Genomic DNA, 12408 nt, shown 5'->3' on the forward strand with positions numbered 1-12408 from the left:
TGAGAAAACAATTTGAAGGAAGAAATTTCTAAGCATCAAGAAGTGCTTTCTTTTAAATAGGAGCAGGGAACATTACTGATTTTTTTTTTTTTTTTTTGAGTGAAATGAAAATTTGAAGTACTTCAAATGCTGTGTTTTCCAACCTTGTAAACCTACACGTTGTTCTGTGCACTTCCACCTTTACCACATGTATCTAATATTTTACTGAATTTGTCCAGTTCCTCTTACTGCTCGAGCAAGGCTTGCTTTTGATGCTGTAGAGAAAAAATTCACTTTGAGAGAAAGTTTTCAGAGAAATTTCAGTCTACCAATTAAGCTGTAGAGTACACACAGGAAAAAAATCCTTGACGTGCAGGAATAAAGTTCGTTGAAGAGCTGTTTCCCCTCGCTGCGAGCTGGCTCGGTATACTCAGAATTCTTTCTGACTGGGTGCTAAGATAAGAATAAGTCATAAGGCATGCTGATAAGTGGGAAACTGAATAGACTGATCGGTAAGCAGGTGGGCTTGCCCAGTCCACTTACAGTAGTTTTAGGTCTCCATCAACAGAGACTTACAATAGAGCAAGAGCTGGCAGGGGGAAGTTGGCTCAGGTGCTCTCTTACTGCCTGCGCCGTGACTCTTGGTGAGTGAGGTTCAATGTCCAGTACTATCCATCTCTTCTGTGTTTTGGAGAATATGTACATGCATACAGGAATTTATTTGAGGAGACCTTCCAGAAGCGTCATGTTTAAGTGTTATTGCAATTATTTTTCCAAAATCAGTTTCCAAATGGTTTGGAACCATTTACTCCATCTGTATTGAGTGACTTCAGATTTTTATTTTTGTGGTCCTTTGGGGACAGCCACAATGCTGGATTTCAATTTCATTGCGTAATTAAGTAAGATAGCTTAGTCTGTAAATGAAGCAAAAACATAGCAAGTATTGCATTTAATTTGCATTTTTACCCCTTAGCTTGTGCTCTTATGTAGTTCTTCCTTGTAAGGAGACTTTTTGTTTTGTTTGGTTTTTTTTGTTTAGACTGTATCACAGAGTTGCTCTCGCCATCTTCATGTTAATGCCCCTGGAATTTTCTAAAACCTCTGTTCCAAAATCTTTGCTAGTGTGACTTTGACTTTAATGGCACTAAGCCATGGATATTTGGCTCAGTTTCCTAGAATTCCACAGCCTGTTGTTAAGATAAACATTTCTAGGTTCCCAAGAACACAGACGAGTGTATATGGTAATATACAGAGTAACCTTTAAACAGCAAATTCTTATTTTCCTATTTCATTCTTGATGTATACACACAAACTTCATAAGCAGAAAAATGACCTGACAGAGTAATTGTGCTGTTTTCTTAAACTACATTGTAGCATTTTGAGAAGGGCTGTGAGATTCCTCTCTTTTGTTGTAGCCATTAGCTTCTATGGAAGCTGAAGGGAAGCAGTGCTGGGTTGGAATGGTATGTGTTGAGATGCCTAACCCTTGTTAGTCAGCAGCTCGTGTCTCAGTTGCTGGGAAGTTCATGTGACCAAGGCTTTGGTATAAGGCCCAGAATTGCTGGATGTTTAGGAATCCATTGTCTTGTAGGACTCGGGAGGTGATGGTGCCCCTGGACTGGGCACTGGGGAGGCTCCAGCTTGAGTACTGTGTCCAGTTTTGGACCCCTTCCCACAAAAAAGACATTGAAGGGCTGGAGTCGGTCCAGAGAAGGGCAACGGAGCTGGTGAGGGGTCTGGAGAACAAGTCTTGTGAGGAGAGGCTGAGGGAGCTGGGGGTGTTGAGCCTGGAGAAAAGGAGGCTGAGGGGAGACCTTCTTGCTCTCTCCAACTCCCTGAAAGGAGGGTGTACAGAGATGGAGGTTGGTCTCTTCTCCCAAGTCCCAGGCGATGGGACAAGAGGAAATGGCCTCAAGTTGCACCAGGGGAGGTTCAGGTTGGAGATCAGGAAAAATGTTTCCAGGGAAAGGGTTATTGCACATTGGACTGGGCTGCCCAGGGCAGTGGTTGAGGCACCATCCCTGGAGGTATTTAAAAGCCGGGTTGACCTAGTGCTTAGAGACATGGTTTAGTGGTGGTTTTGATCAGAGTTAAGATGATGGTTGGACTAGATGATCTGAAAGGTCCCTTCCAACCTGGACAATTCTATGATTATGTCACTCAACACTGGTACCTAAAGTGACTTGTAAGGCCCAAGTATCCACAAGTGTTGGAGGTCTGGCTTTCTCTTTGCTGCAAATGGCTGTGATCTGTATTCACCCCCAGCCCAAAGATTTAGAGAGGGGCTATCATTATAGAGCTTGTGACGGAGCTGGGTTCAGTTCACTTGTGTCTTCTTAAACATAATAGTGTATGGTTGAAAGCATTTTTCCCATGTGCAACTACTTCATGATGAGAAAAGAAAATAGATGAGAGGGCCAGGGATATTAACAGCCCGTTAAGAAATTGTGGGATAGGTTCTGAGGAAAACTGTGCCTGTTTAGGGTTGTAAGACAACCTTGGAGAGTGAGGGAGGTTCTCACCGGATCATGCCAGTTGCTGGAGCTGGTGGGGAGGTTTGCTGCCAGGGAGTGAGGGCCAATGATGCTAATGAGCCAAAGCAGATCTGAGCTTCTTACTCAGAGCAGGAATTGGTGGTCTGACTGTTCTTGGAGGTAAGCTTCCTGATTTCTTTAAAATTGCTTCTAGCAGCAGTAGGAAACTCTAAATTCTTACTTTCTGGAAAAAAAAAAAAAAAGGATGTTCTTACTCCACAGATTTGATTTGGATTTGTTTGGGGTTTTTTTTCTTCTTTTTTTAATCATCTTTCATATGATTATTCAACTTGCTCCAAAGCAATAAACTCAGTCTGAAAGTAAGTGGATCAGGGCACAGCAGGTACAGTGTGTGGTTTTTTTTTTTAGGGCAGTTTGCAAGGAATTTTATTCCTTTTTTTCTATCAGCTGGTCCTCTTACCCCTGCTCTCACAGTCTCTGTGCAATAAGAAATAGTAAAGCAGCAGTCTTAGTTCTGATCTGTGATATTTTGTGTAAATCCTTTCAGAAGGACAGCTATTAAAATTTGAAATAATGACACTTCTCCAGTCCCATAAAACAGCATTTTTAAAAATTATATCAACTCTATGCAGACTCTTAAAAGTCATTGTGGAGGGTGAGAAATTAAAAAAAAAATCCTCCTGTAATGGGAGAAAAACAATAGTAATGCAAAACAATATTAACATCCTGCCCCCCAGGTCTTAAATCACGATAAATATCTGCTTTGAGTCAGTCTGTTCTTTGTTGCTGGTTATTTAACTAAAACTCTTGGCCCTAATTTGTTGGCAGTTATGTTAATTGTATCTTTGTTTAAACAGTAGTGGTGGTGAGGGGTGAAACCACCATTCCAGTATGGTCTTTCAGCTGGTTTCACTGCTTTCCTTTGCTCTTTAATGTCCTGAGGAAGAAGGTATGGCTTGGCTGGCTGGTATGAGGTTTGGCTTGGAATGGTAAAGTATTTTAATTTGAATATCTTTGCATATTGCATGCTGTCATAGGTCCAGGTGCTGTTCAGTAGCAGGTTGTTGGGAGTGTTTTGTTTTGCTTTCCACTTTACTAGGAGCTACTTCATGTGTGTCTGCTGCATTTGTGCCTCTTTTCTCTGTTCTGCTTGTGGTCAAGTGCTCTTGCTGGTGGTTCTTCTTCCACCTCTTCGCTGGTGGAAGGGAAATGAGCTCAGGGCTCAAGAGCAGACACAGTGGTGTTACATCCTCTGCTGCATTTCAGAGAAATTGTGGTCATGCCACAGCTTTTCCCAACTAGGGGAAAAGCAATACTGAATACTTATTTATCTTTTCAAATTCTGTGAGGCTTAGGAGAACTTAAAAAAAGTGGGGAGTTTCATGTTCTTTTGTATAAACACGTTCTTTGTGTAAACAAGCAACACTTCTCAGGTTTCTGGTATCACTATTCCCATCCGTACTATTTGAGGACCTGGTTTGCTGCTAGTCCAATAGTTTCTCCCATACCTGATCTGTTTGACAAATCTTTGATATGTGCCTTTTTTAGTGGTAGACAGCATATATGCTAATGTACTGAAACTGATGGTTTGAGGACGTGGTTTGCTGCTAGTGCAATAGTTTCCCCCATACCTGAGCTGTTTGACAAATCTTTGATACATGCCTTTTTTAGTAGTATGGGAAGATATACTGGTAGGCAGCATATATGCTAATGTACTGAAACTGATGTGAGACCTTATGGCAACTTCCAGTATCTGAAGGGAGCCTACAGGAGAGCTGGAGAGGGACTCTTTGTCAGGGATTGTAGCTATAGGATGAGGGGTAATGGTTTGAAATTGAAAGAGGGGGGGATTTAGATTAGATACCAGAAAGATATTCTTTGCTGTGAGGGTGGTGAGGCACTGGAACAGGTTGCCCAGAGAAGCTGTGGCTGCCCCATCCCTGGAGGGGTTCAAGGCCAGGCTGGATGGGGCTTTGAGCAACCTGGTCTGGTGGGAGGTGTCCCTGCCCAGGGCAGGGGGGTTGGAACTCCATGATCTTTAAGGTCCCTTCCAACCCAAACCATTCTGTGATTCTATGTTCATGTAGTTTACCTTGTCTATTGGCTGTGTACGAGGCAGGGGATCATACGTGCTAAATACAAAATTATTTGGTGTTTCTTATTGGTTTTTTGGGCTCATTCTGTTAAGTCACTAGATCCCATGCCCCTTGGACCCATCTTATATTGATCTACCACAATGAGCATCTTGCATGTGCATGGCTGTGAAGAAAAAGTACACATCTGAGGTGTTTATAGTTTGTGTTGCTCTACCTCTGAGCTTTGCTTTGTTACCTGAGTAATTCCTCCTTTGACTCTGCATGCAGTTCTCATACACTGTAGACCAGTGGTGGTGGACAAACAGCTTTCCCTTTCCAAAGACAGGTACGCAGCATCTCTAGCTAAGATCTCCCAGCCCGTAGTGTGATGCATTGCAGAAAGGGAATGCAATGCACTGATTTTTTTTTTTTTTTTTTCTGGTCTGGTGGGAGGTGTCCCTGCCCAGGGCAGGGGGGTTGGAACTCCATGATCTTTAAGGTCCCTTCCAACCCAAACCATTCTGTGATTCTATGTTCATGTAGTTTACCTTGTCTATTGGCTGTGTACGAGGCAGGGGATCATACGTGCTAAATACAAAATTATTTGGTGTTTCTTATTGGTTTTTTGGGCTCATTCTGTTAAGTCACTAGATCCCATGCCCCTTGGACCCGTCTTGTATTGATCTACCACAATGAGCATCTTGCATGTGCATGGCTGTGAAGAAAAAGTACACATCTGAGGTGTTTATAGTTTGTGTTGCTCTACCTCTGAGCTTTGCTTTGTTACCTGAGTAATTCCTCCTTTGACTCTGCATGCAGTTCTCATACACTGTAGACCAGTGGTGGTGGACAAACAGCTTTCCCTTTCCAAAGACAGGTACGCAGCATCTCTAGCTAAGATCTCCCAGCCCGTAGTGTGATGCATTGCAGAAAGGGAATGCAATGCACTGATTTTTTTTTTTTTTTTTAAACTGTTTTCTATTTCATTTGTTCATGGGGGTGGGAGAGAACAAATTTGGTGACGAACATCAAATAAAAAGAGAAGGAGCTCTAAAAAGCTCCCAGTGTAATGCGAGCCTTACACAAGGAAGAACTATTTATAGAACCCTGCAATATTTGCCCGAAGGAGCTCCGGAGGGGAGAGGGGCAGCGTTACATAAAGGCGGGTGAGAGAGAGCACGCTGGTGGCTCACAGCTGCCAAGGTCAGAGCCTCACACTGTGCTTCCACTCTGCCTTGGCCTGAGGGGGAGAGGAGACTGATGGGCTCCTTTTGAAGGCCAAATCCTAGTGGTGAGAAACTTTGGTTTGTGGAGAACAGTAGGCTGTTTTTCTTTCTTTTCTCTCTCTTTTTTTTTTTTTTCTCTCTTTCTTTATTGGGCTTTCTATTTGTGATGTTTTGATTTGCGTTACTTTTTGAAAAAACATGACTCTGTCTTGATTGATGACTTAATGGTCAAACAAGGTCACAGCGGGAGCTTTAGGGACTCTGAGAGTAAGGTCTTATGCTTTACATGTTTATACTGTCATTTAAGCATCTTTTTGGTTATTGTTGCTGCTCTTCTGGCTTTTGTGCTCTAGTGGTGACTTTTTTAGTCTAAATGACATTGCCATGCCGCTGGCAGTCAGCCAGGCATTGTTCTGATTTTGGATACCTTCATCTGCTTAATACTTGTTGATTATGAGGCTTTATAAAAAGTGATTCTACAAACACTTCAAATCTTCAGCTTGAAAAATACTCTTTAATGGTTTCATAGGCCGAAGAGCCCCTCTTTTGAGAGGCATATTCCTGAGAAGGTCCTTCATAGCATGTGACATAACCACCAGGTGTTGATATCTCTCTGAAAAGATTGCATTTGGCTAGATCAAAGAGTTCCTAATCCCGCTATGGAGGAGGGGGAAGCATGGAGTATAGTTTAAATGTAATATAAGGCTTGAGTAAAAGTGTCTGTGTGATGCTGAGACAGCAGATGGCTTTAGTGTGACTGCCTGGGTCACTGAACACAAAAGCACTGTTAAGAAAGCAAGGCAGCGCTTCCTCTAGGGTAATCTAGGAAAGATGTTTGATCAAAAGGCACTTAAATGACTTCAAAACTTTGGATAACGTTGTAGTTTCGAGTTCTCCAAGATACTTGTCCCTTTAATTTGCTGTAAAAATAATGGATCTCTTGCAACATGAGAAACACAGTACTTCTTTTTATGTAAAGTGTTTGAAGGTAAATAAACTGCTTGTCACATTCTGTCATTCATCTGTGACACTTTGACTGTTTATGTCCCTCTAGTGAGAGGTTTAAGCAAGCAGTCAGCATTCTCCATTTTTAAAAGCTGGCTCCCAGGTGGAAAGAAAACCCCTACGGTTTATAAGAGAGTATATAATACAGGACAAGATGAAAAGAACTCAGTTAACTATTTGGGATCAAATTCAATCTGTATACTGAAGTCTTTATACAGTTTAGTGATTGTATATGTGTGTGTGCGTAAAAGCCAGACCTGTTGCAAATGGTTGTTTCTTTACCGTCTGACAAAGTATGTTTAAATGGATGTAGGCATTTTGCCTGGCTTTTGAGCTCATTCACTCAGTGAAGAAATTGTTTTTAAATTTAAAAAAAAATGCAAACTTTTGTAGATGCAAGATGTGAATTAGTAAAGAAATAATTAAGTTGAATGCTTGAAGCAAGTCTTAGGAAGTTGCTTTGGTCAATTCAGTGATTATTTTGCAAAACACAGACTGAAGGCTGTAGTACCTGAATTGCAGAGGGTAGGCCAGCATGTTAATTTGTTTCACAGGTAAGACAGACATATAAACTGGCTTTGATTTGCTCCAGTGTCTACGTGGGGCACTTTGCATTTGAAGAAATTTTTTTCATGTCAATATTAAAGCTTAAGGGTTCTTTTTAAAGAGCGTAGTAAAACTTAGCAGGCTTAGTAAAAACAGAGCTGCTTGGTGGATTTATAAAGCAATGTACAAAACGGGGAAGAACATTTTTGGTGGGACATAACAAGTACATTAAAGGGATGAATTTGCACACCCTGAAGCCCTCTGAAGCGTTTAACCATCAGTTAGTAGCTAGTATAAATGAGAATTAGTAAATCAGTAGATGAGAATAAAGGATCATAGCTCGGTAGCTCCAGGCAGATGCTAAGAGTGGAAACATCTCTGTGTCCCTCGGTACCCTGAGGTTCTGTCGAAATTAGCAAATACTTTGGTCAGTAGGGATGGATGAGTAGATTGAAGTTGTTGGCACTGAACATTCTTAAATCTTCATTACTGATTTTGTTGGGTTGCTTTAGGTAAGATTTAGCTTGCCACCTTGGGCTGAATGTCCCACTTACCTGTGCAGTTTGAAGCTTTCTGAAGGAGCAAAATGTTATAGGTACACACCAGATGACCTTGCAGTGAGTGATGTAGCCCACAGGGTTATTTGACATGTCCCTGTTGGGCAGCAGGTTGCACTTGAAGTGCATCTTGGAGCAGAGTTTTCAGGTTCTCCTACTCAAAAGGAAATTTGATTGTTCATGTGCACCAAAGATGTTCTGAAAAACCAGCTAGCTAACAGTATCACCAAATCACAGAGTGATACGAGCTTGAAAGGAACCTCTGGAGATGATCTAGTCTGATCCCCCCGTCAAAGCAGGTCCACCCAGAGCAGGTTGGACAGGAACATGTCCAGGAGGGTTTTGAATGTCTCCAGAGTCGGAGACTCCACCACCTCCCTGGGCAGCCTGTTCCAGTGAAATGTTTTTGCTTCAAAACTGTGCTGCTGCTCTAAACCAAATAGTTAAATTAAGTATGAGAGTATGCAAAGCAAAAGGATGACCTGGAAGAAAAGGGACAGTTTTAGTTGGAAGCACTAGAAAGATTTTTCTCCTCTTTTAAGTAAGTATTTCTTCAAATTTGCAGATGTTTGCAGTGGTCAAGCTGCTGCTTTTGACTAATGAATGAAAGTATTATTTGAAGCACAGACTCTGAGTTAGATAAAGAAATAAAGATTGTTCAAAGCTTAGTAATGACCGTAGGGTGCAGCCTGTGGCTCTTGGGTGGCACGTTATTGGTATGAGCTCCAGCCCTTTGGTGACTACAGTGAATTGCTGTTGCTGCAATCCAAGATGGTGATGGGAATAATGTGACGAGGTTACAAATGTATTTGTTGGCCTTGCTGGGCTCTGGGTTGGCACGTGGCTGAATAGCTTCATGTCTCTTACTGCTTTTGAGGGAGGAAGGCTACTTTAACTCATTTGTGTCTTCAGATTCATAGTTAAATTGTGTTTAATCCTGAATGCAGAAGAACTTTCTCTCAAATGTCTGAGAGACAGCAAGTGGTTCTTTTTTTTTCTCTGTATCTGTATGAAATATGTGGTGTATGAAACTCAACACCCTCACATCAAAACACGCTGCAAACAATAAACTTATGTTTTTTAATGGCCAAAACCCAGGAATGGCTTACTTGTGCGGAGACTTTTTTTCTTGACCTCAAAACCCTCAAATCTTGGTTGTTGTCTTATGTAAGTATGTGTTAGCTTTGAAGTGTTTTGCCTTGGTAATTGCAGATGGATAACTTCTTTTTTTTTAAAGTGGAATGCAGTGCTGGCTAACCAAAACTTAATTATAATTTGTCTTTTGTAATCTGGGCTGCCACGGGTACGTTGCAATTAGTACCCAATGGACTTCTTGATCAAGTCTTAGTTACACTGCAGTCATAGTCCAAATTATTTTGGAAATGCACTATTAGATGGCAGTCATGCTCGGTGTGTAGAAACACTGTCTTTTAAGCATTTATTGGGTTAGACCAAAATCTGGGTGTTGTGCAGAGGAGTAGTGCAGGACCAAGTCTTTGTGTCATTGCTCTTATGAAGTGCAAGTTTTGAATGAGTGCCTTTAACAAACAGCTTGCAAAAAAGTTTTGTTTTGGTTTTTTTCAGAGTAAATCAACTTGGTTGAAAATGTTTAGATGATAAGGGAATTGTGTTCTTTTCGCAAACAATTTTACTCTGAAAAATTAAGTTCAAACATTCCAAATTAAACGGACCTGGGTTTAAAGAAATATATTATTCACCCCAAACTGCCATTGTATTTAGATGGGTAGAAATGGTGCGATACGGCCACTGAGTTATATACCACTGAGAAGAGTTATTTAAATCTTGTGTGCAGACTGCTGTTGACATACACCGTAGAAAGACATATAACTTGTTTACATTTGGATGTCAGAGTAAACATGAAACACTGCAATAAGAATTTGTATCATCTTCTTGTTTTGAGTACTGTATATGCAGGTGAGACTGACTAAAGGATAACATTAATGTTTCATATTTCACGAGTGTAGTAGCTCCAATGTCTTGTTTCCCTTCGTGGCTGTTCTGGCAACCTGGTAAATACTACTCAGCTGTAGTTTGTTTTTCTTTTCTGCAACAGGAAGATTTAGATGAGGGTTTAAAGAGAAAGTATGTGCCCCTGGATTAGGTGGTAATATTTGCCTCGCAAGGGAGGCCCTGCAAACAGTGCCTCTCTGGGTTTGACAGACAGAATCAGAGCAACATTTTTCCACTGTGTTGAAATGGAGGATATTAAATAAGTGAAAGGGAGCAGGGGTATGCATTTATGCCTGTTTTGTTCCCTTCGTGATACAAGGTTTTAAAATTAAGGTAAATTCTCTCCATTAATCCAGAATTTGACTTGCTTACGTAGATCTTACAGGGCCTTCTGCAGCAGACCATGCAAACTGACTTGTGTGGGTTTTGGGGGAAGTGGTTTTTGATGCTTGTTTGCTTTTTCAAGCTCTGTTTGTTTATGGTTTCTGTAAGTGCCAACAGTAAAACAGCTTGTGTGAAGGAAGAGCAGGGATGACTCTTTTGTTTCTGAATGTGTCTCTCTGTTTTACTTCTTCTGAACAGTGACAAGGCAGAAGCTGGTGGATCCAGTGCAGCTTTTGAAGGTTCCATGGAACCTCACTGGGGTGAATGTTGAGTGGAGTGAAGGGGGAGAGGTAGAACTCATTCAGCACAAACATCTAATGCAACTTGCAATGTTATGGCCAAAAGCATTTTTGGTGAGGAGTGTGTGAGACATAAAGTGGTGAATGAGTAAAGGTGACCAGCTGTGTCAGATGTTGAATGTCAATGTGACAAGAAAAGTTACCAGATCTTGGATTTCTAGAACTCACTTGAATGTTTTTAATACACAAATCACACTTTGGTTTATCAGTGCTATTTCATTTGGTGGTGGTGGTGTGTTGCTGGCTTCCTGTAGTTGCTAAGGCAGGGCATGGGGAGGAGAGCAAGAAGAGCTGAAGAGTCCTTTTAATGCGTTCAGTTACTTACTTTCAGACATGCCCTTCTTCATAACAGCGGACTTATCTCGCAGTTTCCCAAAACAAATGTGATTCACAGATGTGTGGTAATGACTAGGACAAAATGGACTGTTAGTCTATTTATTTCCAATATATTTACTTGTTTATAGCTTAAGCTGTTTCTATCTTCAATGCAGAGGGGAAAACAAAAATTTGCGTTTTGATTCCAACTTCATTTGAACAACTGATTTCTAATATCAGTAATCTCCTTCTTGTTATTCCTAAAGAGCCACTTGAAAGGGAACCGTTTTAAAAATAATCAGTACAAGTGACCCCATTGTTCTTTTCAGTGTGTGCTGTGATAGCGCAGCAATAATGGATGCTTTGCAGGGGAACCGTAAGATTTTCTGTTTTAAAGCACTCGAGTGAAACTTTCTGCAGCTGCCACAGCAGAGTACTAGTTGTATGAGGGTATCGTATTATAAATTTATCATTGGATTGAATCTGTTCCTGTAGCTATTATGATTACAACAAAATACAGATTTTGAGCCTCTCGGTAGGAGAACTAGTTCCAGGTTAAGTGATACCATGCAGAAGTGCAAATATATTTTGCTAGAGAGTTGGGCAGAGAGGAACCTGATGAAATTCAACAAGGGCAAGTGCAGGGTGCTGCACCTGGGGAGGAATAACCCCCTGCACCAGGACAGGTTGGGGGCTGACCTGCTGGAGGGCAGCTCTGAGGAGAAAGACCTAGGAGTCCTGGTGGACAACAGGACGACCATGACCCAGCAATGTGCCCTTGTGGCCAAGAAGGCCAATGGCATCCTGGGGGGCATCAAGAAGAGTGTGACCAGCAGGTGGAGGGAGGTCATCCTCCCCCTCTGCTCTGCCCTGGGGAGGCCCCATCTGTGTCCAGTTCTGGGCTCCCCAGTTCCAGAAGGACAGGGAGCTGCTGGAGAGGGGACAGCAGAAGGCTACGAAGACAATGAGGGGCCTGAAGCGTCTCTCTTACGAGGAGAGGCTGAGGGACTTGGGTCTGTTCAGCCTGGAGAAGAGAAGGCTGGGGGCATCTGATCAACATCTATAAATCCTAAAAGGGTGGGTGTCAGGAGGATGGGGCCAGTCTTTTTTCAGTGGTGCCCAGTGTCAGGACAAGAGGTATCGGGCACAAACTGGAACATAAGAGGTTCCATCTAAACATGAGGAGGAACTTCTTTTCTGTGAGGGTGGCAGAGCCCTGGAAGAGGCTGCCCAGAGAGGGGGGGGAGTCTGCGCCTCTGGAGACATTCAAAACCTGCCTGGACACGTTCCTGTGCAACCTGCTCTGGGTGGCCCTGCTTTGGCAGGGGGGTTGGACCAGATGATCTCCAGAGGTCTTTTCCAGCCCCTATGGTTCTGTGATTCTGCATGGAATTGAGGAAGACTTAATGAAATGTTATGTTGCATATGAGGAGGTTTATTTCCCCAGAGTTAATGTTGCCCATCTTTTTTCCAGTTGTGCTGTTCTGATTTCAGTGTAAACAAGTCCTTGTTGAGACATTCTGAGAGGGGGAGATAATTTTGCTTTGTTCTTATGC

General features: G+C 42.1%; 1 protein-coding gene across 3 annotated transcripts in view; it reads left to right on the plus strand.

The window, feature by feature from the left end:
* Positions 1 to 2520: 2520 nt before the first annotated feature.
* Positions 2521 to 12408, plus strand: part of TRAK1 (trafficking protein, kinesin binding 1) — a 105711-nt gene continuing 95823 nt past the window's right edge. For all 3 annotated transcript variants that reach the window (XM_014958037.1, XM_014958038.1, XM_014958041.1), the window contains exon 1: positions 2521 to 2633. In XM_014958037.1, the coding sequence (XP_014813523.1) occupies positions 2560 to 2633 (74 nt within the window). In that variant the 5' untranslated portion in view covers positions 2521 to 2559. The remainder of the gene's footprint in view (positions 2634 to 12408) is intronic.

Source organism: Calidris pugnax, unplaced genomic scaffold (assembly GCF_001431845.1).
Source record: "Calidris pugnax isolate Ruff unplaced genomic scaffold, ASM143184v1 scaffold364, whole genome shotgun sequence".
Taxonomy (NCBI): domain Eukaryota; kingdom Metazoa; phylum Chordata; class Aves; order Charadriiformes; family Scolopacidae; genus Calidris; species Calidris pugnax.